Source organism: Oncorhynchus masou, chromosome 23, assembly GCF_036934945.1.
Source record: "Oncorhynchus masou masou isolate Uvic2021 chromosome 23, UVic_Omas_1.1, whole genome shotgun sequence".
NCBI lineage: Eukaryota > Metazoa > Chordata > Actinopteri > Salmoniformes > Salmonidae > Oncorhynchus > Oncorhynchus masou.
Window position 1 is genome coordinate 8545728 of NC_088234.1, and position 26941 is coordinate 8572668.

General features: G+C 44.2%; 2 protein-coding genes across 2 annotated transcripts; one reads left to right on the top strand and one right to left on the bottom strand.

Annotated features, from left to right (window-relative positions):
- Positions 1-4456: 4456 nt before the first annotated feature.
- Positions 4457-9293, bottom strand: LOC135511237 (oocyte zinc finger protein XlCOF6-like). Its single transcript, XM_064932862.1, has 3 exons — positions 9128-9293; positions 8357-8566; positions 4457-7453 (listed from the first exon to the last, which is right to left on the bottom strand). The coding sequence occupies exons 1-3, from the start codon at positions 9291-9293 to the stop codon at positions 5541-5543; spliced, it is 2289 nt and encodes a 762-aa protein (XP_064788934.1). The 3' UTR covers positions 4457-5540.
- A 4670-nt stretch (positions 9294-13963) lies between these two features.
- Positions 13964-26240, top strand: LOC135511239 (zinc finger protein 497-like). The gene is made up of 4 exons (XM_064932863.1): positions 13964-14060; positions 14155-14295; positions 19059-19505; positions 24667-26240. The coding sequence occupies exons 1-4, from the start codon at positions 13964-13966 to the stop codon at positions 26238-26240; spliced, it is 2259 nt and encodes a 752-aa protein (XP_064788935.1).
- The last annotated feature ends 701 nt before the right edge of the window (positions 26241-26941 follow it).

Here is a 26941-nt window from a genome sequence, read left to right on the forward strand (position 1 = left end):
TAAAACAAGGTTGTCCACTATCGGCATATCTATTTATTATTGCCATCAAAATGTTAGCTGTTAAAATGAGATCAAACAATGACATTAAGGTTAGAAATCCGTGGCAAAAACTGAATTGTCATTGTACGCTGATGATTCATGTTTTCTTTTAAAACCACAATTAGAATCTCTCCACGGCCTCATAGAGGATCTAGATACTTTGCTATCCTCTCTGGATTAAGACCCCAAAATGCTAATTTTACATTACCGTTGTCATGACGTTGGCCTGGGGGTAGGTTTATGACAGTCATAAATACCTCTTCCCCCCTTTTTCCTCTCTCTACCCTACTGATGTGAAATTTGAAATCCCCTTGATTAACATAGAGATTCTGGGAACATCAGAAAGTGGGGGGAAATTAACTATATTCTGGTAATCCAACCAATTGAACATATGTGGTGGTACTTAATGAATATGATGTCAGTTCGGTTGTCATCTGGGACATTCTCATCAATGATAGGATGACAAACTCTACAGTGGAAAGTCTGCACATTGTAGTTATGGGATTCACATGGAATTGTTGTTCAATTGAAATGTTTGAATATAAAATGATTGGTGAAGAGATTAAATGTAATTTTAGCTTCCAAATGAGAGATTTGCGTTTAGGTTAGGGCTCTGCTCAATCAGTGGCTCGCCCCTGTGAAGAGACATGGTTTATAAAACTTTTCAAACACCCCCTTCTCGCTCCACTATATAAAGCCTTGACAAAAATGTAACCTCCTGTTCCAAGTATGTGAGGTCTGCAGCCTCTGACTTAAAAGGACTAACATGTCAACTACAGAACTAAGCCGACCTCAGCATGAGCTTTGGTTGCGAATGGTATGAACTTTGAACTCTTATTCACTACAGAAGTGATACCTCCTAGCCGTTGAGTTAGCAACAACAGCTGCAAATGCTGCAAACGCGAACTAGGAAAGAACAGGCAGAGTATCCTGCTCCCCCCATGTCTTTGTGTGGAATTGTTTGTTGTAAGTGCTTGTGCACAGTTTGACTGGAGCGCGACAGGTTTTGTACCCACACCTTGTTTTTCTGGATGCCGGTGGTTTTGATAATTAAACTGCTCCGGTTATTATTCTGCTCTCCTGCATCTGACTTCCCTGTTACCAGTTACAATAATCTCCAAAATATCGTTATTTTTTAAAACAAGCCTTAGTACGTTGGTTCTAATTTCAGTTTAATCCATCTGAAAAGGCAGAACAAATAATACAACAAATATTGTGGTTAAACTCAAATTTATTTATTTTTGTATGTATTTTTCAAAGAAATGTTTAAAAAAAAGGTATAATTTTTTTGAATGATATCATAAATAGGACTGGTGGAGTTGTCACACATGCAGCTAACACAGACATGGAAATGTCTGCTCTACCCAAAATTACAACCAATTAATTGCAGCTTAATTAATACTTATATCATGCAATAAAATGCAAATTACTTAAAAATCATACAATGTGATTTTCTGGATTTTTGTTTTAGATTCCGTCTCTCACAGTTGAAATGTACCTATGATAAAAATTACAGACCTCTATATGCTTTGTAAGTAGGGAAACCTACAAAATCGGCAGTGTATCAAATACTTGTTCTCCCCACTGTATATATGTGTGTATGTATATGGATATATATTTACCCAAAAAATATATGGGGGATTGGAAATGATGTAGACAATTACATTGATGGAAGCAACAATCTTTCCGCAATTTTAAGCTGATGGCAGATTAGCCACTTGTCACCGGATCCTCAAAAGGCACCCCCGAGCTCCTTCCGCGAAACCTCTGTCTCTTTCTCCAACAAATGACGGGGATGAGGTTCTGTTCGGGTGTCTGGAGTAAATCCCTCTCCTCCGACTCATTAAAGAAAAATTATTTGCCCAGTTCAAGGCGAGTAATCACTGTTCTGATGCCCAGAAGTTATTTTCGGTCATAAGAGACGGTAGCAGCAACATTATGTACAAAATAAGTTACAAACAATGCACATTTTTTTTTAAATAGCACAGTTGGTTAAGATTAAACGTAAACGGCAGACATCACCTCTGGCGCCATCTCCCTGCGTTTGCACCAGAAGAGGAAATGGACAGGTTGTCCCTGGAGATCATTCTTGAAAAACTCAAATTTCTTCTGGAAACCCGGAATGCTGTTATCATACCACACACTGAGTTGTCCTGTACCTGCTGCTTATCATTCATTAGATTAAGGTGTGATGTCATGTCTGTCAAAAATATAACTGTTGCCATCTTCTTCTCATCTTTCGAAAAACTGAGTTGCCTCGTCACTCTTTTGCTCTGATAAGAAAGCTTTGGTGCAAAACCTGCCTTTGCTGAGCCATCTGACATTGTTGTGCAAGTAGTAAGTCATCAAAACTGGCATTGGCCTCTGTCAGAATGCGTGATGGCAAGCGGTGTTGTAGGGAGGACGTTGCTCGCAAAGTTGTTTCCTCATCGTTGTCATGATGGGGCAGCAGGGTAGCCTAGTGGTTAGAGCGTTGGACTAGTAACCGAAAGGTTGCAAGTTCGAATCCCCGAGCTGACAAGGTACAAATCTGTCGTTCTGCCCCTGAACAGGCAGTTAACCCCACTGTTCCTAGGCCAACATTGAAAAAAATAATTTGTTCTTAACTGACTTGCCTGGTAAAATAAAAATGACCTCAGAATATTCTTTTCCCCAGACTGACACAGGGCAGATTGATGGATGACAACAACTCAGCGGGACGTCAGCTCAGGGGTCGAAGTTCATCACGATCTCCTAGGACAATAACACCAGAAGTTCATGGTGAGTATAATTTCTCAGCTCTGCAACTTATTAAATAAATACCGTAGTTTTTAATAGCTTAGTGCGCCCCAAACCCTTCACCTGTGGACCTGGAGTTCGTCACCGTAATGGGACCTAGTGTCCCACGAGACGAAAGAGGTATACTCACCTCGTCACGCTGAGACATTTTCATACACACCCCAAAGCATGAACCCAACACAGTAACAAAGAGGATACCCTCTGGTCGATTTGGGTCGGTGGCCCCTCCAGAGGAAATGCACAGCCAGTATTTATTCAAGCAAAGCCCTTTATAATCAGTCTACACATCCTACGGTCTCCCCAACTCTCCACCTCCAGGAAACACAATCCTGTTCCTCCTAAAGAAAAATACTAATTATATGACCCTGCATGTGTGGATAACAAGTTAACAACAACAAAATACAGCAGTAGAATATTTAACAAAAAGGCCCCAGAGAGAAAAAGGTCCTAAAAACAGGCGTCTGCAGACAAAGAAAAATGACTTACCAACAATGACTTATATACAGTCCAGCCTCGCTGGTAAACTGCTCCCTCAACCAGTTACATCTGATTCACACAATACAGGAATACCCCCTTATCCAATCACTACTCCCCTGGTTACAACCCCCCCCGCCTTACCCAATCACTACTCCCCTGGTTACAACCCCCCCCCTTAACCAATCACTACTCCCTAGTTACAAAACATCCCCCCTTATCCAATCACTACTCCCCTAGTTACAACCCCCCCCCCTTATCCAATCACTACTCCCCTGGTTACAAAACATCCCCCTTATCCAATCACTACTCCCCTAGTTACAAAACATCCCCCCTGATCCAATCACTACTCCCCTAGTTACAAAACATCCCCTTATCCAATCACTACTCCCCTAGTTACAAAACATCCCCTTATCCAATCACTACTCCCCTAGTTACAAAACATCCCCCTTATCCAATCACTACTCCCCTAGTTACAAAACATCCCCTTATCCAATCACTACTCCCCTAGTTACAAAACATCCCCCTTATCCAATCACTACTCCCCTAGTTACAAAACATCCCCCTTATCCAATCACTACTCCCCTAGTTACAAAACATCCCCCTTATCCAATCACTACTCCCCTAGTTAAAAAACATCCCCATTATCCAATCACTACTCCCCTGGTTACAAAAAATCCCCATTATCCAATCACTACTCCCCTGGTTACAACCCCCCTATCCAATCACTACTCCCCTAGTTACAAAACATCCCCCTTATCCAATCACTACTCCCCTAGTTACAAAACATCCCCCTTATCCAATCACTACTCCCCTAGTTACAAAACATCCCCTTATCCAATCACTACTCCCCTAGTTACAAAACATCCCCTTATCCAATCACTACTCCCCTAGTTACAAAACATCCCCCTTATCCAATCACTACTCCCCTAGTTAAAAAACATCCCCATTATTCAATCACTACTCCCCTGGTTACAAAAAATCCCCATTATCCAATCACTGCTCCCCTGGTTACAACCCCCCTATCCAATCACTACTCCCCTAGTTACAAAACATCCCCCTTATCCAATCACTACTTCCCTAGTTACAAAACATCCCCTTATCCAATCACTACTCCCCTAGTTACAAAACATCCCCTTATCCAATCACTACTCCCCTAGTTACCATACATCCCCCTTATCCAATCACTACTCCCCTAGTTACAAAACATCCCCCTTATCCAATCACCACTCCCCTAGTTACAAAACATCCCCCTTATCCAATCACTACTCCCCTGGTTAAGTAATGCTCACATTGATTATGGGGATGTTTTGGGGGATGTTTTGTACAATTTCTTGAGATCGGATACATCTGGTCGGCTACTTTGAAGAATCTAAAATATGACATATTTTGATATAACACTTTTGGTTACTACATGATTCCATATGTTACTTCATAGTTTGTCTTCACTATTATTGTACAATGTAGAAAATAGTACAAATAAAGAAAAACCCTTGAATGAGTAGGTGTATTCAAACTTTTGACTGGTAGTGTAAATCTATTTACACATGGGAATAATTGAGAACATATTCCCTCAATTAAAAAAATATATCAAAAATGAATCAAAAATAAATACAAAAATTCTATATATTATCTTGTTTTGCTCAGAAAACTTGCGAGCCAAATAAAACCCCCAACGGGCCGTCTATTGGGAAACCTGCATCAGATCTGGACATCTTGTATCCATGTCTACAGATCTTTCTACAACATTGAGTGTTCACAACTCTCCAACATCATCTCCCAGTTGTTCACCTAAAAACTGGTGGTTGTCTGAACTGCAGATTGTCCATTTCAAACACAAAGAGCAGCAACATTGCCTGTTCAGACAACAGTCCCATTATATAATTACTGTGACATTGGACTGAGCAGGATCAGGAGGACCAGTTAGAGTTGGTCCACAGGTGTATCTCAATACTCTCTTAGTCTCCTCTCTGTGTCCTCATTCACTTTCTTTGTGGTTGTTTTTCACGTGTCAGTAGATTAGTCTTCTGAATTAATATATTATCAGACTGAGCAGCCATGTTGTTTCCGATTTAAGTTTTTCCCTCAGTCACCACAGCTAAATGGTTTATCTCTGCTGTGAGTCTGTGTGTAGTTAAGGTCTCCTTGCGATTGAAACTTTTCCCTCAGTCACCACAGCTAAATGGTTTCTCTCCTGTGTGAATCAGTTTATGTCTCATTAGGCCCCTCTTATAAATAAAACTCTTCCCTCAGTCACCACAGCTAAATGGTTTCTCTCCTGTGTGAATCAGTTTATGTCTCATTAGGCCCCTCTTATAAATAAAACTCTTCCCACAGTCACCACAGCTAAATGGTTTCTCTGCTGTGTGAGTCCGTTCGTGTGTGGTTAGGCTCACCTTCCGATTGAAGCCTTTCCCACACTCATCACAGCTAAATTGTTTCTCTCTGGTGTGAGTCAATTTGTGTGTAGTTAAGGTATCCTTGCGATTGAAGCTTTTCCAACAGTCACCACAGGTGAATGGCTTCTCTCCTGTGTGAGTCAGTTTATGCCTGGTTAGGTTCCTTTTGAGATGGAAGCTTTCTCCACAGTCACCACAGCTAAATGGTTTCTCTGCTGTGTGAGTCAGTTCGTGAGTGGTTAGGCTCAACTTCTGATTGAAGCCTTTCCCACAGTCACCACAGCTAAATGGTTTCTCTGCTGTGTGAGTCAGTTCGTGAGTGGTTAGGCTCAACTTCTGATTGAAGCCTTTCCCACACTCATCACAGCTAAATGGTTTCTCTCTGGTGTGAGTCAATTTGTGCAAAGTTAAGGTATCCTTGCGATTGAAGCTTTTCCCACAGTCACCACAGGTGAATGGCTTCTCTCTGGTGTGAGTCAGTTTATGCCTGGTTAGGTTCCTTTTGAGATGGAAGCTGTTCCCACAGTCACCACAGCTAAATGGTTTCTCTCTGGTGTGAGTCAATTTATGCCTGGTTAGGTTCCTTTTGAGATGGAAGCTGTTCCCACAGTCACCACAGCTAAATGGTTTCTCTGCTGTGTGAGTCAGTTCATGAGAGGTTAGGCTCACCATCCGATTGAAGCCTTTCCCACACTCATCACAGCTAAATGGTTTCTCTTTGGTGTGAGTCAGTTTGTGCGTAGTTAAGGTCTCCTTCCGATTGAAGCTTTTCCCACAGTCACCACAGGTGAATGGCTTCTCTCCTGTGTGAGTCAGTTTATGCCTGGTTAGGAAATCCGTGCGATTGAAGCTTTTCCCACAGTCACCACAGGTAAATGGTTTCTCTCCTGTGTGAATCCTCATGTGTCTGGACAGAACTCCTTTGAGTTTGAAGGTCTTTCCACAAACAGGACAGGTGCAGGGTTTACCACTGTGACAGAGTCGGACATGGGCCTTCAGTTTACAGGTGGAGTTGTAGTGTTTATTGCAGGAACTACATTCACTGGGTATCTTACTGAAGAGAGTCACATGTCTCTGCAGTTCAGCTTTCAGAACAAATGTTGCACCACAGTCACAGCAGTAGTGAGGTTTTCTAGCTGTGGTGTTGGGTTTGGAACAGTGTTTCTCCAATGGTGGGCTGGGATCCAATGGTGGACTGGGACACAATGGTGGACTGGGACCCAATGGTGGACTGGGACCCAATGGTGGACTGGGATCCAATGGTGGACTGGGATCCAATGGTGGGCTGGGATCCAATGGTGGGCTGGGATCCAATGGTGGACTGGGACCCAATGGTGGACTGGGACCCAATGGTGGGCTGCTGTCAAGTCCTACTGGGTCGCTGCTTACAGCTGAACTGTGGCTGGAGGCATTGTTTTGATTATCTGGAGGGTCACAGGGAATGTTGAGACCCTTAATGTGGGTCACAGTGACAAAAGGTTTGCGATCCACTGGTTTAGAGTCTCTCTCTCTGTTCTCCACAGTCTTGGTTTGGTCCTCCTGATCACATTCACTTTTCACACAGGAAGTAGTGAATATGGAGTCTTTGGTATCAAAGAGCCCTTGAAGCTGCTCTTCCTCCTGACTGGTCCTGACTTCCTCCTGTTCCTCTTTAATCTGTTTGGTCTCTGGGTCCTTCTGTCCCAGACTGGGGCTCCACTCCTGCTCACAGTGCTGCTGCTCAGTGGGAACCTCCTCTTCAGAGACAGAGATCTGCAGGCAGTCTGGAGAGAAGGAGAGGAGGAGCAGAGGTTATTTATATACCACAGAATTAAAAAGAACACTTGAATCACAAATGTGAATTATAGATCTCAACGATTTTTTTATTGAAAATGTCTTTATTGGCATTGATCCTAAATAATAACAGGAGCTAAAATAATGTACAATACAGATAAATAGTTTTACTGCTCACAAACTTGATATTTTAATAAAGCTTGTACACGTCCTAATAATTTGAAAGATTTCTCAGAAAACTGGATGTTTTGATCTCCATATGCTTAGTAGAGGTCGACCTCTAATGCTTACTTCTATTATGACCTCACAGCGTTGAAGATGAGCAGAGTCAGGGGTCTACAGGACCGATGCCGTACTCAGCCCACTGACATCACTATAATATGGAATTACTAGTGTGAACGTTAACGTTCTCACCGTCTCTAATGAAATACATTGGAGTCAGAAAGGCTGGGCTGTATAAGCTATTTCAATAATCATTTCCTGACAGATAACCTTTTAGTTATGCCTGGTGAATCTTAGCTATATTATAAACTGTTCTTTAAAAATTGATGCAATGGAGATCCCTGTTACCGGAAACAGTTTATTAACTAAGTAAAACCGTAGCAAGCTAGGTATTAGATCTACATACGAACCTAGTAGATCTTCATACGAACCTATTCTACAAAGTTTAATCTCCGGTGTTCTCCGCAGCAGTCTCCGTAGCAGATCATTCTCCTCCTGGTACTCCACTACTGTTTCCTCAATTGCACCAAGAATCTCAACAGCAGCAGATGCCGTTAAATATTCATTTAAAAACACACAGAACAACTGTAGTTTAGATGTTTTCAGTGGACTGAGAGTTGGGTGTTCAGCTCGTACGGCTTCTTGACATGGGTCCTTCTGATCACATTCACTTTTCACACAGGAAGGAGTGAATATGGAGTCTTTGGTATCAAAGAGCCCTTGAAGCTGCTCTTCTTCCTGACTGGTCCTGACTTCCTCCTGTTCCTCTTTAATCTGTTTGGTCTCTGGGTCCTTCTGTCCCAGACTGGGGCTCCACTCCTGCTCACAGTGCTGCTGCTCAGGGGGAACCTCCTCTTCAGAGACAGAGAGCTGCAGGGATTCTAGAGGGAAGGAGAGGAATAGCAGAGGTTTACACTCCCTTATGTACATATTTAGACAGTGAAACTAACATTTACAAATGTGTCTCTATACTCCAGAATTTGGGATTTGAGATCAAATGTTCATAATATCCGTTTTACCATTTAGAAATCAAAGCACTTTTATGTATCTAGTCCCCCAATGTGAATTAGTCAGAAGCCTTTGGAGGATAAGTTAACGTAGCGTATTACAGTAGTCAGAAGTGTAGTATTTGATCCCATATTCATTACACACATTTAGCCCATTATTCATTATTTATTCGTGATTATCCGTAATCATAGTAGTATCCACATGAATGTAGTCGTGTTCAGAAACATATTATATTCTTATTTACAATAAGAAATGGACTCCAAAGGTACAATGCATTACACTTGAAATGTTCGTCATTTAGCAGACGCTCTTATCTCCAGCAGTTACAGGAGACAGGAGGGTTAAGCGCTCAAGCGCACATGGACAGATTTTTCACCTAATGTGGAAATATTGAAGGGGTCTGAATACTCTCCGAATGCACTGTACAGACGTACCTATTATACATAGTTGTATCTCCGGTGTGATCCGCAGCAGTCTCCGTAACCGATCATTCTCCTCCTGGTACTCCACTACCGTTTTCTCAACTTTCCCGAAAATCTCCACAGCAGCCGCAGTTAAGCGCTCATTTAAAAACACATGAAGCGACTGTTGTTTAGACATTTTAAGGTGACTGATAACGAGTTGGCTATTCAGCTGGTTGTTTCTTCCACGAGGAAAGAAAAGTGGTCACAAAAAACGAATCCCCTCGTAATTTCACTTCCGCATTTTCCTTCTGTTTGTTTCAGCGGGTGGCAAGCCCATAAACACATCACAGCGCCTCTGTGGGGAGCGTTAACTACGTGGTACAGACCGGTAGTGATAATGGAAATAGATAACTACATGTGGGGAAAACGTTATAATATATTTTAATACTTATTCTATGAACTGAAATGAAAGACAACTCATTGTAACACAGGCGACTCCTGAAACTGCAACGGCTTGGAACTTAATTCTCAAATCAAATAACATTTTTATTGGTCACATACATATGGTTGGCAGATGCGAAATGCTTGTGCTTCTAGTTCCGACAGCGCAGTAATATCTACCACAAAATCTAACAATTCCCCAAAACAACTATCTAATACACACAAATCTAAATGGGTGAATGAGAATATGTACATAAAAATATATGGATGAGTGATGGCCCAGCAGCAATGGATGGTATAAAATACAGTATATACAGTTGAAGTCGGAAGTTTACGTACACCTTAGCCAAATTAATTTAAACTCAAGTTTTTCACAATTCCTGACATTTAATCTTAGTAACAATTCCCTATCTTAGGTCAGTTAGGATCACCACTTTATTTTAAGGGTGTGAAATGTCAGAATGATAGTAGAGAGAAAGATTTATTTCAGCTTTAATTTCTTTCATCACATTCCCAGTGGGTCAGAAGATTACATACACTCAATTAGTATTTGGTAGCATTGACTTTAAATTGCTTAACTTGGGACAAACGTTTCGGGTAGCCTTCCACAAGCTTCCCACAATAAGTTTGGTTGAATTTTGGCTCATTCCTCCTGACAGAGCTGGTGTAACTGAGTCAGGTTTGTAGGCCTCCTTGATCGCACACATTTTTTCAGTTCTGCCCACACATTTTCTATAGGATTGAGGTCAGGGCTTTGTGATGGCCACTCCAATACCTTGACTTTGTTGTCCTGAAGCCAACTTTGGAAGTATGCTTGGGGTCATTGTCCATTTGGAAGACCCATTTGCGACCAAGCTTTAACTTCCTGACTAATGTCTTGAGGTGTTGCTTCAATATATCCACGTAATTTTCCATCCTCATGATGTCATCTATTTTATGAAGTGCACCAGTCCCTCCTGCAGTAAAGCACCCCCACAACATGATGCTGCCATCCCCGTGCTTCACAGTTGGGATGGTGTTCTTCGGCTTGCAAGACTCCCCCTTTTCCCTCCAAACATAATGATGGTCATTATGGCCAAACAGTTCTATTTTTGTTTCATCAGACCAGAGGATTTTTCTCCAAAAGGTACGATCTTTGGCCCAATGTACAGTTGCAAACCGTAGTCTGCTTTACTGTGGATATAGATACTTTTGTACCTGTTTCCTCCAGCATCTTCACAAGGTACTTTGCTGTTATTCTGGGATTGATTTGCACTTATCACACCAAAGTACATTTATCTCTAGAAGACAGAATGTCTTCCTGAGTGGTATGATGGCTGTGTGGTCCCATGGTGTTTATACTTGCATACTATTGTTTGCACAGATGAACGTGGTACCTTCAGGTGTTTGGAGATTGCTCCCAAGGATGAACCAGACTTGTGGAGGTCTACAATTTCAGAAGCTTCTAAAGCCATGACATAATTTTCTGGAATTTCCCAAGCTGTTTAAAGGCACAGTCAACTTAGTGTATGTAAACTTCGGACCCACTGGAGCACAACTCCAATACAGTGAATAAGTGAAATAATCTGTCTGTTATTAATTGTTGGAGAAAATGACTTGTGTCATGCACAAAGTAGATGTCCTAACCGACTTGCCAAAACTATAGTTTGTTAACAAGAAATTTGTGGAGTGGTTGAAAAACGAGTTTTAATGACTCCAACCTAAGTGTATGTAAACTTCCAACTTAAACTGTACATATGATCTGAGTAATGTAAGATTTGTAAACATTATTAAAGTGGCATTGTTTAAAGTGACTAGTGATCCAGTTATTAAAGTGACCAGTAATTGGGTCTCAATGTAGGCAGCAGCCTCTCTGAGTTAGTGATGGCTGTTTAGCAGACTGATTGTCTTGAGATAGAAGCTGTTTTTCAGTCTCTCGGTCCCAGCTTTGATGCACCTGTACTGACCTCGCCTTCTGGATTGTAGCAGTGTTGCGCCTTCTTCACCACACTGTCTGTGTGGGTGGACCATTTCAGTTTGTTTGTGATGTGTACGCCAAGTAACTTAAAGCTTTCCACCTTCTCCACTGCTATCCCGTCGATGTGAATAGGAGGGTGCTCCCTCTGCTGTTTCCTGAAGTCCACGATCATCTCCTCACCACACTCCGAGTGCCTCCATATAGGCTGTCTCGTCGTTGTTGGTGATCAAGCCTACTACTGTTGTGTCGTCTGCAAACGTGATGATTGAGTTGGAGGCGTTCTTGGCCACGCAGTCATGGGTGAACAGGGAGTACAGGAGGGGGCTGAGCACGCACCCTTGTGGGGCCCCCGTGTTGAGGATCAGCGAAGTGGAGATGTTGTTTCCTACCTTCACTATCTGGGGGGGGCGGCCCTTCAGGATGTCCAGGACCCAGTTGCACAGGGTGGGGTTGAGACCCAGGGCCTCAAGCTTAATGATGAGCTTTGAAGGTACTATGGTGTTGAATGCTGAGCTGTAGTCAATGAACTGTAAAAACACCTCCAGGCTGTGTAAGGGCTATTTTACCAAGAAGGAGAGTGATGGAATGCTGCATCAGATGACCTGGCCTCAATAATCCTAGTACTCAACCAAATTGAGATGGTTTGGAATGAGTCGGACCGCAGAGTGATGGAAAAGCAGCCAACAAGTGCTCAGTATATGTGGGAACTCCTTCAAGACTGTTGGAAAAGCATTCCAGGTGAAGCTGGTTGAAAGAATGCCAAGAGTGTGCAAAGCTGCCATTAAGCAAAGGGTGGCTATTTGAAGAATCTCAAATATAAAATATAACACTGTTTTGGTTACTACATGATTCCCATATTTGTTATTTCATATTTTGATGTCTTCACTATTATTCTTCAATGTAGAAAATAGTAAAAATAAAGAAAAAACCCTTGAATGAGTAGGTGTTCTAAAACATTTGACCAGCAGTGTACATATCTGTCTCGTTATTCTATCTGTGTTAAATGTGCAGCACGTTAATGGCTTCTGCCACCTGCAATCAACATTATTTCAGGGAAAAGTGGTCACTTGAAGCTGATTGGTTTTCAGTGTTAATTATGATAACCATATGCTAATATATTGGGAATTCGGCAATTATTGATGTCAACAATTGAATAATCTATATTAAAAACAGTATTCATTGATTATAACTATTGCTAACTATCAGTAGGTTTACATACGAACCTATTCTACATAGTTGTATCTCTGGTGTGATCCCCAGCAGTCTCCGTAGCCGATCATTCTCCTCCTGGTACTCCACTACCGTTTTCTCAACTGCCCCGAAAATCTCCACAGCAGCCGCGGTTAAACGCTCATTTAAAAAGTAAGTAAGATGACACTGGAGATGGTGCCAGAGCAGAAGGCGTTTTACGTGCCCCCAACCGATTGTGTTTTTTGTTTGTTTATCTGCATTGTTTGTAACTTAATTGTTTTACTTATTTTGTACATAATGTTTCTGCTACTGTCTCTTATGACTGAAAATAACTTCTAGACATCAGGACTGCGATTACTCACCACGGACTAGCAAAATCCTTTTTCTTCTTTCCCGACTCTGTTGAACCCGAGGCAGAGGATATACGACTCCCTCGTGATCTGCATGAAAGAGGGGCCGGTGAGCAGGCTGCCTTCTGAGAATTCGTAGGCGATTGAATTAACCCCCACTTCCCTCAATTCTACTAGCAAACGTGCAATCTTTGGACAATAAAATCGACAAGTTACATGGAAGATTAAAATACCAACGGGACATTAAAAACTGTAACATCTTATGCTTCATGGAGTCATGGCTGAACGATGACAATATCAACATACAGCTGGCTAGTTATACGATGTACCGGCAGGATAGAACTGCTGCAAGGGGCGGCGGACTATTTATTTTTGTAAATAACAGATGGTGCACTATATCTAAGGAAGTCTCGAGCTATTGCTCACCTGAGGTAGAGTATATCATGATAAGCTGTAGACCACACTACCTGCTGAGAGAGTTCTCATCTGTAATCTTCGTAGCTGTTTACATACCAACTCAGTCAGAAGTTGGCACTAAGATAGCATTGAATGAGCTGTATTCCGCCATAAGCAAACAAGAAAACGCTCACCCAGAGGCGGTGCACCTAGTTGTCATGTTCTGACCTTAGTTCCTTTGTTGTGTCTTTGTTTTAGGTTGGTCAGGGCGTTAGTTGGGGTGGGTTGTCTATGTTCTTTTTTCTATGTTATATATTCTACGTGTTTGGCCTAGTATGGTTCTCAATCAGAGGCAGGTGTCTGTCGTTGTCTCTGATTGAGAATCATACTTAGGTAACCTTTTCCCACCTGTGTTTGGTGACAATATAGGACCAAATAGAGAGGTGGTCGGTCGACCCAGGGCGAATGACGAGCTGCCTAGGATTCTCTGGAGCAGTGTGAGAAGAGTTACAGGAGAATGGAGTTGGCGACATGAACACGGCAGCGCAACAGGGACAAGAGGCAGCCCCAAAAATGTATTGGGTGGGCACACAGGGAGTGTGGCACACAGGGAGTGTGGCTAAGTCAGGTAGGAGACCTGAGCCAACTCCCCGTGCTTACCGTGGAGAGAGGTGGACCGGGCAGGCACCGTGTTATGCCGTGAGGCGTACGGTGTCCTCCAGCCCTACGCACGGTGTCCCTGGTTCGCCAGCACAGCCCAGTGCGGTCTGTTCCACCCCGCCGCACTGGCCGGGCTACAGGGAGTATCCAGCCAGGACAGGTTGTGCAGGCTCGGTGCTCGAGACCTCCAGTGCGCCTCCACGGTCCGGTTCATCCGGTGCCTCCTCCACACACCAGGCCTCCGGTGGCAGCCCCACGCACCAGGCCTCCGGTGGCAGCCCCACGCACCAGGCCTCCGGTGGCAGCCCCACGCACCAGGCTGTCTCTCTGTCTCCTCCCTCCAGGTGCTCCCTGCTGTCCAGTGCTGCCAGAGTCTCCCTGCTGTCCAGTGCTGCCAGAGTCTCCCTCCTGTCCAGCGCTGCCAGAGCTGCCCGTCTGTCCTGAGCCTCCAGAGCCGCCCGTCTGTCCTGAGCTGCCAGAGCCGCCCGTCTGTCCTGAGCTTCCAGAGCCGCCCCGTTTGTCCTGAGCTGCCAGAGCCGCCCGTCTGTCCTGAGCTGCCAGAGCCGCCCGTCAGTCAGGAGCTGCCTGAGCCGCCCGTCAGTCAGGAGCTGCCAGAGCCGCCCGTCAGTCAGGAGAGGCAGGTGTCGTTCGTTGTCTCTGATTGAGAATCATACAGCCTTTTCCCACCTGTGTTTGGTGGGTGATTATTTTCTGTTTAGTGTTTTTCGTCACCTTACAGAACTGTTTCGGTTTCGTTTCATTCTCTTTGTTATTTTGTTTAGTGTTCTGAGTTTAAATAAATATGATCTTGACCACTTACCACGCTGCGCTTTGGTCCTCCTCTCCTTCCACCAAAGACAACCGTTACACTAGTAGCCAGGGACTTTAATGCAGGAAACTTAAATCAGTTTAACCAAATTTCTATCAGCATGTTAAATGTGCAACCAGAGGGAAAATAATTCTGGACGACCTATACTTCACAAACAGAGACGCATACAAAGCTATCCCTCGCTCTCCATTTGGTAAATCTGACCATAATTCCATTCTCCTGATTCCTGCTTACAAGCAAATATTAAACCAGGAAGCAGCAGTGACTAGATTAATAAAAAAGTGGTCAGATGTAGCAGATGCTAAGCTACAGGACTATTTTGATAGCACGAGTTACATGGAAATGACAAAGAGCTCTTGTAGGACCAGGGCACAAATAATAATATAATAATAATCAATAATTTTTCTCTTTATTCATCAAAAATGGTGAATAGCCCACCACAGGTTAATGAGAAGGGTGTGGTTGAATGGATGCTCATAATATACTTAAGTATATTTAAAACCAAATATTTTAGACTTTTATTCAAGTTGTATTTTACTGGGTGACTTTCACTTTTACTTGAGTCATTTTGTATTAAGGTATCTTTACTTTTACTCTGGTGCTGGGCATCTTGCTTTTCTGAAATAAGCCCACAGAAATACACCTATGAGGAACAGCATCTATGAAGGAGCTTTGAACGTAATTAAACTTCTGAGAGTTGGCTTAACGTTGGACCAGAGCTAGCTAGCTATCGACCTTGTGTGTGCAGAGCGGCACCAGAATAAATATTTAAATACGTTTGACCCTTTTTGTAGTAAATAAATCCATTGTATAATGTGATAACTATAGTATCAAAAAAGTGAAACATTTATTCTCTAATGAAAAATCGCCCTAATTTCTTAATCACGCTTGTAACGTCAGTACGGCAGGCGCAGTAACCTATGCTCCGGAGAGGAAGGGGCAGGTAACCTACACATACATACGCCCCACTGAGACGTGCACTGGCAAAGATTTTCAGGTGGCAGGCAGACACTGGAATACGTTTTTGAGTGACAGAGTAAGAGCTTTGCATAGGTACTTTGTTGCATTTTTTTGTGCGGCTGGAAAAAATGCCTGGAACGTAAATTAATGTAATTAACCGGTTCCCTAGCTTTTAAAATAATGGTTCTGTTCCGGAACATTATAGATCACTTTTATTCGCGGTTCTGATTCTGTTCCTCAAGAAAATGATGATTGCTATTAATATTCTCTGGTTTAGTGCAAGATGTCACATCAGTCCCAATTTGGTTGCAGTTGTCAGGAGTTGCCTGTGTTGCAATGTGTTATCTTTTAATTCGGTTCATATGATTAATGATCATCCTAGATCCCCCTATTAGTTAATATAACGTTTTCCACCATATTGTAGTTATTTCTTTCCACTCTCACTGGTCTGTACCTTGTAGTAAAACCCCATCCACGTGGGGCACTGTGTTGTACTTATGGGATCTCCTCCCGCTGATATTACAGAAGAAGAAGACAATGCGGAAGTGAAACGGATCAGCGGCAAAGATTTTTTCCACTAACCCTGTAGCGGCGGGGTCGTTACTTGTTAACACAGCCACAAAGTCATAAACACCGTCTATTTCTATATTGTATGTTATTATAATGTGATTTAAAACCTAACCACTTATACCTAACCTTAAATTACGACCAAAAAGCTATATTTTGTTATCATAAATGTTGACGATATAGCCATCTGCACGATATGTTGACTTTGTGCTGTGGTAACTAGTAGAAACCAAGACTGTTCTCAGGTTGTGCTATTATGTACCGTCGCGTCGTGGACTATTGTATCGTGGCAGACTTGCCCCGATAACAGTCTTGCCACTAATACAACAGCAGCGGGTTTCTTTTGTTTGTGAACACCATTATTTCCTCTTGGACGAAACCATACTAGCCGAATACCCAACTCTCATTCGACTGAAACATGTCCCATCTACAGTCGTTTCGTGTGTTTTTAAATGAGCGTTTATTGGCGGCTGCTGTGGAGATTTTCGGTGCAGTTGAGAAAACGGTAGTGGAGTACCAGGAGGAGAATGATCGGCTACGGAGACTGCTGCGGATCACACCGGAGATACAAATATGTAGAATAGGTTAGTATGTAGATCTACTGCTAGTTAGCTATAGGTCTACTCAATTAATACCGTTAAGGCGTGGTTAAAGCAGGTAGCCTAGTGGTTAGAGGCAGGTAGCCTAGTGGTTAGAGCGTTGGGCCAGTAACCGAAAGGTTGCTGGATAGAATCCCCCAGCTGACAAGGTAAAAATCTGTCTTTCTGCCCCTGAGCAAGGCAGTTCACCCACTGTTCCCCCCGCACCTCTCTGATCCCCCTTTCCCTACCCCTTCAAATTAGTGGATTCGGCTATTCATAAACTGCCAGGTGTATAAAATTGAACACACAGCCATGCAAAAAAAAATGTACTACCCTCTCCACTACTGTCCCGTCGATGTGGATAGGGGTCTGCTGTTTCCTGAAGTCCACGATCATCTCCTTTGTTTTGTTGACACCACACCTCACAAAATCTACTGAAGAGCTCATTGACTTTCAACGTGGCACTGTCATAGGACGCCAACACATTTCTGCCCTGTGTCAAGTGTAAGTGCTGTTATTGTGAAGTGGAAACCTCTAGGAGCAACAATGGCTCAGCCTCGGAGTGGTAGGCCACACAAGCTCACAGAATGGGACTTCTGAGTGCTGAAGTGTGAAGCGCTTAAAAAATTGTTGGTTGCAATACTCACTACGAGTTCCAAACTGCCTCTGGAAGCAGCGTCAGCACAATAACTGTTAGTCGGGAGCTTCATGAAATGGGTTTCCATGGCCGAGCAGCCGCATACAAGCCTAAGATCACCATGTGCAATGCCAAGCGTCGACTGGAGCTCGCCGCCATTGGAAACGCATTCTCTGGAGTGATGAATCACGCTTTACCATCAAGCAGTCCAACGGACAAATCTGGGTTTGGCGGATGCCAGGGCAACGCTACCTGCCCCAGTGCATAGTGGCAACTGTAAAGTTTGGTGGAGGAGGAATAACAGTCCGGGCTGTTTTTCATGAATCGGGCTAGGCCCCTTAGTTCCATTGAAGCAAAATCTTAACCCTGATGCTGTGATTTTTCAAGCCTGTGTGTGTGGATGATAAACGGATTGCACTGCCAAAATAGGCTCTATTGTAAAAATTTATGTAAACAAAAATGTGCATTTTGGACTTAACACGGGAGAAATTAGCAGACGGGATGAGTTTGGCCAAGAGTTTACATTTCCCCAGGGAGGAGACTTTATCACAATTGTTAACAGCATCCCCACTCTGCAGAAGTAAAACAGGATATTCTCTTTCTTTCTCTCTCTCGGAGGACCTGAGCCCTAGGACCATGCCTCAGGACTACCTGACATGATGACTCCTTGCTGTCCCCAGTCCACCTGGCCGTGCTGCTGCTCCAGTTTCAACTGTTCTGCTTTATTATTATTGGACCATGCTGGTCATTTATGAACATTTGAACATCTTGGCCATGTTCTGTTATAATCTCCACCCGGCACAGCCAGAAGAGGACTGGCCACCCCACATAGCCTGGTTCCTCTCCAGGTTTCTTCCTAGGTTTTGGCCTTTCTAGGGAGTTTTTCCTAGCCACCGTGCTTCTACACCTGCATTGCTTGCTGTTTGGGGTTTTAGGCTGGGTTTCTGTACGGCACTTTGAGATATCAGCTGATGTACGAAGGGCTATATAAATAAATTTGATTTGATTTGAAATGACAAACTTTCACTAGATGATATTATTTCTGGGTAACCGAGATTAACGAATGACTAGTTCCAGAAAAGATGCTGGGAAATGTGAGAAGTCCGGCAGCAAACGAGGGGTATAAAACATCTATGGTTTTGTAAGACACCGGTGCCTTCTAAATCGAGAATAAAGTATCAGAAAGTAAAGGTTGGTTGAAAGTTATTGTACCGTATTTTCAATGGACCCTCTGCTCAACCTCAGGCACAGGCTTCAACCATGAGGCTAGAGGTTCTACTCCTCCCTGACTATATAGATCACAGAGATCTAGAATTCGTGTGTATCATTCAAGTGTTCTATTTAATTCTATGCTGTATAGGTAACCTCTGCTCCTCCTCTCCTTCCCTCCAGAACCCCTACAGCTCTCTGTCTCTGAAGAGGAGGTTCCCCCTGAGCAGCAGCACTGTGAGCAGGAGTGGAGCCCCAGTCTGGGACAGGAGGACCCAGAGACCAAACAGATTAAAGAGGAACAGGAGGAAGTCAGGACCAGTCAGGAGGAAGAGCAGCTTCAAGGGCTCTTTGATACCAAAGACTCCATATTCACTCCTTCCTGTGTGAAAAGTGAATGTGATCTGGAGAACCCATGTCAAGAAGCCGTACTAGCTGAACACCCAATTCTCAGTCCACTGAAAACGTCTAAACTACAGTTGTTTCGTGTGTTTTTAAATGAATGTTTAACGGCGGCTGCTGTGGAGATTTTCGGGGCAGTTGAGAAAACGGTAGTGGAATACCAGGAGGAGAATGATCGGCTACGGAGACTGCTGCAGAGGACACCAGAGATACAACTATGTAGAATAGGTTTGTATGTAACGATAATACTGATAGTTAGCTATAGTTATACTCAATTAACTAAACTGTTTAGGCTTTTTTTTTTTTAAGTTGTTTTGAACCTTTACCGTGAATGGGTGTTAACGTTAAGTTCCTCCTCCAATTCTGTTTAATATGAACTCAGCAAAAAAAAAACGTCCCAATTTGTAAGTCGCTCTGGATAAGAGCGTCTGCCAAATGACTTAAATGTAATGTAAATGTCCTCTCACTGTCAATTACGTTTATTTTCAGCAAACTTAACATGCGTAAATATTTGTATGAACATAGGTTTCAACATATGAGACATAAACTGAACAAGTTCCACAGACATGTGACTAACAGAAATGGAACAATGTGTCCCTAACAAAGATGAGATCAAAATCAAAAGTAACAGGCAATGCAGCTGGTGGCCACACCAGATACTAAGTACTGCAGTGCATCTCCTCCTCATGGAGGAGGCAGAACACTGACATCCCTGTCTTGCAGGAAATCACACACAGAACGAGCAGTATGGCTGGTGGCATTGTCATGATGGAGAGTCATGTCAGGATGAGCCTGCAGGAAGGGCACCACATGAGGGAGGAGGATGTCTTCCCTGTAACGCACAGCGTTGAGATTGCCTGCAATGACAACAAGCTCAGCCCGATGATGCTATGACACACCGCCCCAGACCATGACGGACCCTTCACCTCCACATCGATCCCACTCCAGAGTACAGTCCTCGGTGTAAGGCTCATTCCTTCGACGACAAATGCGAATCCAACCATCACCCCTGGTGAGACAAAACCGCGACTCCTCAGTGAAGATAAACTTTTGCCAGTCCTGTCTGGTCCAGCGACTGTGGGTTTGTGCCAATTGGCGATGTCGCTGCTGGTGATGTCTGGTGAGGATCTGCCTTACAACAGGCCTACAAGCCCTCAGTCCAGCCTCTCTCAGCCTATTGCGGACAGTCTGAGCACTGTTGGAGGGATTGCGTTCCTGGTGTAACTCGGGCAGTTGTTGTTGCCATCCTGTACCTGTCCTGCAGGTGTGATGTTCGGATGTACCGATCCTGTGCAGGTGTTGTTACACGTGGTCTGCCACTGTGAGGACAATCAGCTGCATGTCCTGTCTCCCTGTATCGGCGTCTCACAGTACGGACATTGCAATTTATTGCCCTGGCCACATCTGCAGTCCTCATGCCTCCTTGCAACATGCCTAAGGCACGTTCACGTAGATGAGCAGGGACCCTGGGCATCTTTCTTTTGGTGTTTTTCAGAGTCAGTAGAAAGGCCTCTTTAGTGTCCTAAGTTTTCATAACTGTGACCTTAATTACCTACCATCTGTAAACTGTTAGTGTCTTAACGACCGTTCCACAGGTGCATGTTCATTAATTGTTTATGGTTCATTGAACAAACATGGAAAACAGTGTTCAACCCCTTTACAATGAAGATCTGTGAAGTTATTTGGATTTTTTTTTAAACAAATTATCTTTGCAAGACAAGGGTCCTGAAAAAGGGACGTTTCTTTGTTTTTGCTGAGTTTAGTTTGTAGTGGGTTTTTTTGAGGATACAATACCCAAGTAAAGGTTTGAAATAGTTGTTTTGATCTCCCCAATTTCTATGCATTAGTGAATACTTGGATCAATTTTCGAGGTGTCACTTTTATTTTATTTTAAGAATTTGAGCCAAACCTGCAGGTAAACGTCTTGTTTATCCAAACCATGTGTTTTTTACTTACGTCCTGGAATCTTCCTTATAATTGTAAAAAAATGATGTGATGCCTCTGCGTCCACTGTTCAATTCTGCTATCCTGAGTTGCAGGGATGAAGCTGGGGTCGTATGCTGGCTCAGCAGTTTGATCTCTCTGCCTAAATGAATTTGCTGAACTACCCTAAACCATGTCTTAAGAGAGAAATTAATAATCTGTTAGGCCTGGTTTGACCTCTCTGCCTAAATTAATTTGCTGAACTACCCTAAACCATGTCTGAGTGATGTCATGGTGAGGCCACACCCTGTATTTTGGTCTAATTCTAATTCTGTTCCAGATAAACTTTCATATCCGTTTATCAAATTTGATTTGTCACATGCGCCAAATTTCAACAGGTGTAGTAGACCTTAGTGAAATGCTTATTTACAAGCCCTTAACCGCATGGTTGGTTTTAATAGAAAATGCAATGCAAATAGTCTGGGTAGCCATTTGATTAGCTGTTCAGGAGTCATATGGCTTGTGGGGGGGGAAAGCCTTTTTGACCCAGACTTGACGATCTGGTACCACTTTCTGTGCGGTAGCAGAGAGAACCGTCTATGACGAGGGTGGCTGGAGTCATTGACCATTTTTAGGGCCTTCCTCTGACACCGCCTGGTATAGATGTCCTGGATGGCAGGAAGCTTGGCCCCGGTGATGTACTGGGCCGTTCGCACTACCCTCTGTAGTGCCTTGCGGTCGGAAGGCAGAGCAGTTGCCATACCAGGCAGTGATGCAACCACTTAGGATGCTCTTGATGGTGCAGTTCTATAACTTTTTTGAGGATCAGAGGACCCATATCAAATCTCCTGAGTCTCCTGAGGGAGAATAGGTTTTGCCCTCTTCAAGACTGTTTTGGTGTGCTTGGACCATGATAGTTTGTTGGTGATGTGGACACCAAGGAACTTGAAGCTCTCAACCTGCTCCACTACAGCCCCGCAGATGAGAATGGGGTCATCAACAAACTTAATGATGGTGTTGGAGTCGTGCCTGGCAGTCATGAGTGAGCAGGAAGTACAGGAGGGGGCTGAGCACGCACCCCCGAGGGGCCCCCGTGTTGAGGATCAGCGTGGCGGATGTGTTGTTACCTACCCTTACCACCTGGGGGCGGCCCGTCAGGAAGTCCAGGATCCAGAAGTGAGCATAGAAGTAATTTAGCTCATTTGGTATGCTTGTGTCACTTGTGGGTTACAGTCCCGCTCCTTGAAAGCGGCACATCTACCCTTTAGCTCGGTGCGGATGTTGCCTGTAACCCATGGCTTCTGGTTGGGGTATGCACGTACAGTCACTGTGTGGACGACGTCCTCGATGCACTTATTGATGAAGCCAGTGACCGATGTGGTGTACTACTCAATGCCATCGGAAGAGTCCCGGAACATATTCCGGTCTGTGCTAGAAAAAACAACGTAAAAAAATCAGTCCTGTAGCTTAGCATCTGCTCCATCTGCTCCATCTGCTCCATCTGCCCACTTTCCTTGTTGACTGAGTCACTGGTGCTTCCTAGTTTATTTATTTTTTGCTTGTAAGCAGAATTATAGAATTATGGTCAGATTTGCCAAATGGATGGCAAGGGAGAGCTTTGTACGCCTCTCTGTGTGTGGAGGAAAGGTGGTCCAGAAGTATTTTCCCTCTGGTTGCACATTTAACATGCTGATAGAAATAAAACTGATTTTAAGTTTCCCTGCATTGAAGTCCCCGGCCACTAGGAGCGCCGCCTCTGCGTTTTCTTGTTTGCTTATGGTGGAATATGATTAATTCTCTCTGCCGGATCCTACAATCCTTTAAGCCTCTGTGTCATTCGACCATGTACGTGGAAAAAGTAATCTAACCTGGAGTAATTCAGTGAGTAAAAAGCATATCTGACATGTGGAAGTGGCGCCATACATCAAGCAGTCCTATATCCTGTATCCGTAGAGTTTTCTTGACTCTCGTTAATAATCAGCGAAATGAAAGCTAGACAGTCGGGGAACATCGAACATAAAAAATAAAATAAAAACATGCATCAAAGTCTTTATTTTTTTGTCTCATTTTGACAGCGAGGAAATATAACACATTTTCCCAGGCGGACCTCGTTGAAGACCGAATGAGGCCCCGGGACTAAAGGAGGTGGACACCCCTGGTGTAGACTAAAGGAGGTGGACACCCCTGGTGTAGACTAAAGGAGGTGGACACCCCTGGTGTAGACTAAATTAGGTGGACACCCCTGGTGTAGACTAAAGGAGGTGGACACCCCTGGTGTAGACTAAAGGAGGTGGACACCCCTGGTGTAGACTAAAGGAGGTGGACACCCCGGGTGTAGACTAAATTAGGTGGACACCCCTGGTGTAGACTAAAGGAGGTGGACACCCCTGGTGTAGACTAAAGGAGGTGGACACCCCTGGTGTAGACTAAAGGAGGTGGACACCCCTGGTGTAGACTAAAGGAGGTGGACACCCCTGGTGTAGACTAAAGGAGGTGGACACCCCTGGTGTAGACTAAAGGAGGTGGACACCCCTGGTGTAGACTAAATTAGGTGGACACCCCTGGTGTAGACTAAAGGAGGTGGACACCCCTGGTGTAGTCTAAATTAGGTGGACACCCCTGGTGTAGACTAAAGGAGGTGGACACCCCTGGTGTAGACTAAAGGAGGTGGACACCCCTGGTGTAGACTAAAGGAGGTGGACACCCCTGGTGTAGACTAAAGGAGGTGGACACCCCTGGTGTAGACTAAAGGAGGTGGACACCCCTGGTGTAGACTAAAGGAGGTGGACACCCCTGGTGTAGACTAAAGGAGGTGGACACCCCTGGTGTAGACTAAAGGAGGTGGACACCCCTGGTGTAGACTAAATTAGGTGGACACCCCTGGTGTAGACTAAAGGAGGTGGACACCCCTGGTGTAGACTAAAGGAGGTGGACACCCCTGGTGTAGACTAAAGGAGGTGGACACCCCTGGTGTAGACTAAAGGAGGTGGACACCCCTGGTGTAGACTAAAGGAGGTGGACACCCCTGGTGTAGACTAAATTAGGTGGACACCCCTGGTGTAGACTAAAGGAGGTGGACACCCCTGGTGTAGACTAAAGGAGGTGGACACCCCTGGTGTAGACTAAAGGAGGTGGACACCCCTGGTGTAGACTAAAGGAGGTGGACACCCCTGGTGTAGACTAAAGGAGGTGGACACCCCTGGTGTAGACTAAATTAGGTGGACACCCCTGGTGTAGACTAAAGGAGGTGGACACTCCTGGTGTAGACTAAAGGAGGTGGACACCCCTGGTGTAGACTAAAGGAGGTGGACACCCCTGGTGTAGACTAAAGGAGGTGGACACCCCTGGTGCAGATCATGGACAGCCAATAAAGCAATTAAAAGATCAGATTTTTAATTCACCTGTGTGATTTAAGTGTTCTATTTAATTATGTGGTATATAAATAACATCTGTTCCTTCCCTCTAGACTCCCTGCAGCTCTCTGTCTCTGAAGAGGAGGTTCCCCCTGAGCAGCAGCACTGTGAGCAGGAGTGGAGTCCCAGTCTGGGGCAGAAGGACCCAGAGACCAAACAGATTAAAGAGGAACAGGAGGAAGTCAGGACCAGTCAGGAGGAAGAGCAGCTTCAAGGGCTCTTTGATACCAAAGACTTTATATTTACTCCTTCCTGTGTGAAAAGTGAATGTGATCAGGGGGACCCACTTCAGTCCTTGACTCTTCCCCAAACCCAGACTGTGGAGAACAGAGAGAGAGACTCTAAACCAGTGGATCTCAAACCTTTTGCCACTGTGACCCACATTAAGGGTCTTAACATTCCCTGTGACCCTCCAGATAATCAAAACAATGCCTCCAGCCACAGTTCAGCTGTAAGCAGCGACCCAGTAGGACTTGACTACAGTCCACCATTGGTTCCCAGACCACCATTGGATCCCAGCCCACCATTGGATCCCAGTCCACCATTGGATCCCAACCCACCAATGGGGGAACGCGGTTCCAAACTCAGCACCACGTCTAGAAAAACTCACCACTTTCGTGACTGTGGTGCAACGTTTCCTCTGAAAGCTGAACTGCAGAGACATGTGACTCTCACCAAGAAGAGACTCAGTGAATGCAGCTTCGGCAATAAACTCAACAACTCCACCTGTAAACTGAAGGCCCATGTCCAACTCTGTCACAGTGGGAAAACCTATATCTGTCCAGTTTGTGGAAAGACCTTCAAACACAAAGGAATTCTGTCCAGGCACATGAGGATTCACACAGGAGAGAAACCCTTTAGCTGTGTTGACTGTGGCAGAAGCTTCAGTCAGAAGGTGAGACTAACTGAACATAAACTGACTCACACAGGAGAGAAACCATTTAGCTGTGGTGACTGCGGGAAAAAATTCAATCGGAAGGGGCACCTAAACATGCACAAACTGATTCACACAGGAGAGAAACCATTTAGCTGTGGCGACTGTGGGAAAGGCTTCAATCGGAAAGGGCACCTAAACATGCACAAACTGATTCACACAGGAGAGAAACCATTTAGCTGTGGTGATTGTGGGAAAGGCTTCAATCGGATGGCAGACCTAAGGAGGCACAAACTGACTCACACAGGAGAGAAAACATTTATCTGTGGTGACTGTGGGAAAAGCTTTTTTCTAAAGGGTAGCCTAAGCTTGCATAAACTGACACACACAGGAGAGAGAACATTTATCTGTGGTGACTGTGGGAAAAGCTTTTTTCTGAAGGGTAGCCTAACCTTGCACAAACTGACTCACGCAGGAGAGAAACCATTTAGCTGTGGTGATTGTGTGAAAAGCTTTTATCTGAAGGGTAGCCTAACCAGGCACAAACTGACTCACACAGGTGAGAAACCTTTTAGCTGTGGTGACTGTGGGAAGAGCTTTAATCAAAAGGGGGACCTAACGAGGCATAAACTGACTCACACTGGAGAGAAACAACATGGCTGCTCCGTCTGTGATAAAAGATTCTCTCAAAAGAATAATCTGCTGAGGCATGTGGATAATGTCCACAAAGGAAGAAAACAGGACAGAAACTGAAAGAGGAAAGAACATTAGGACAAAGAGATTGTCAAGTAAGTGAATAAAAAGGCAGGATAAATCTCTTAGGAAGCAACAGCGATATGGCCCTCATCAAATATGCAGACGACATGGCTCTGGTTGCCTGCCTGGAGGTCAAGTCCATCTCCAGCTACAGTTCATTGACTGCCTCTTGACGTGGTTTGACAATATCTCAGGAGCTCAGTTTGGGTCTCAACTTACTATTAAGACTCAAAATAGTAGAATACACCAGGTCCAATTTAGACATGTGTTTGTGCATCAGCAGTTTGTTTGTCACTGTCAGTCACTCAATTAGCGATTTTAGATAACAGTTTTTAGATTGGAAGTTAGTCTAGCCAGCTATCTAACCTTAATAGTAATCATGGCCAAATAGCTACCGGGCAAGGCACGTTGCTTTTGATAGTCATTCTCACTCAGATGTTATTACAAAATGTGTACAGTTATAGGAAATTATCTTTAAAACTGTAAAAGAAAATCTCCCCGTCGCAAAATGGTGGGGGCGGGGGGGCACCCCAACCAAATCTCTTAGGGCCCCAAAAGACTAGAGCCGACCTTGGATTTACTTTCATCGATACCAATGATCACTACAGACTTCCCCTTTTATCACCACCGAAAGAGACACACACAGGGCATTCAGAAGGTATTCAGACCCCTTAACTTTTTCCACATTTTGTGTCACA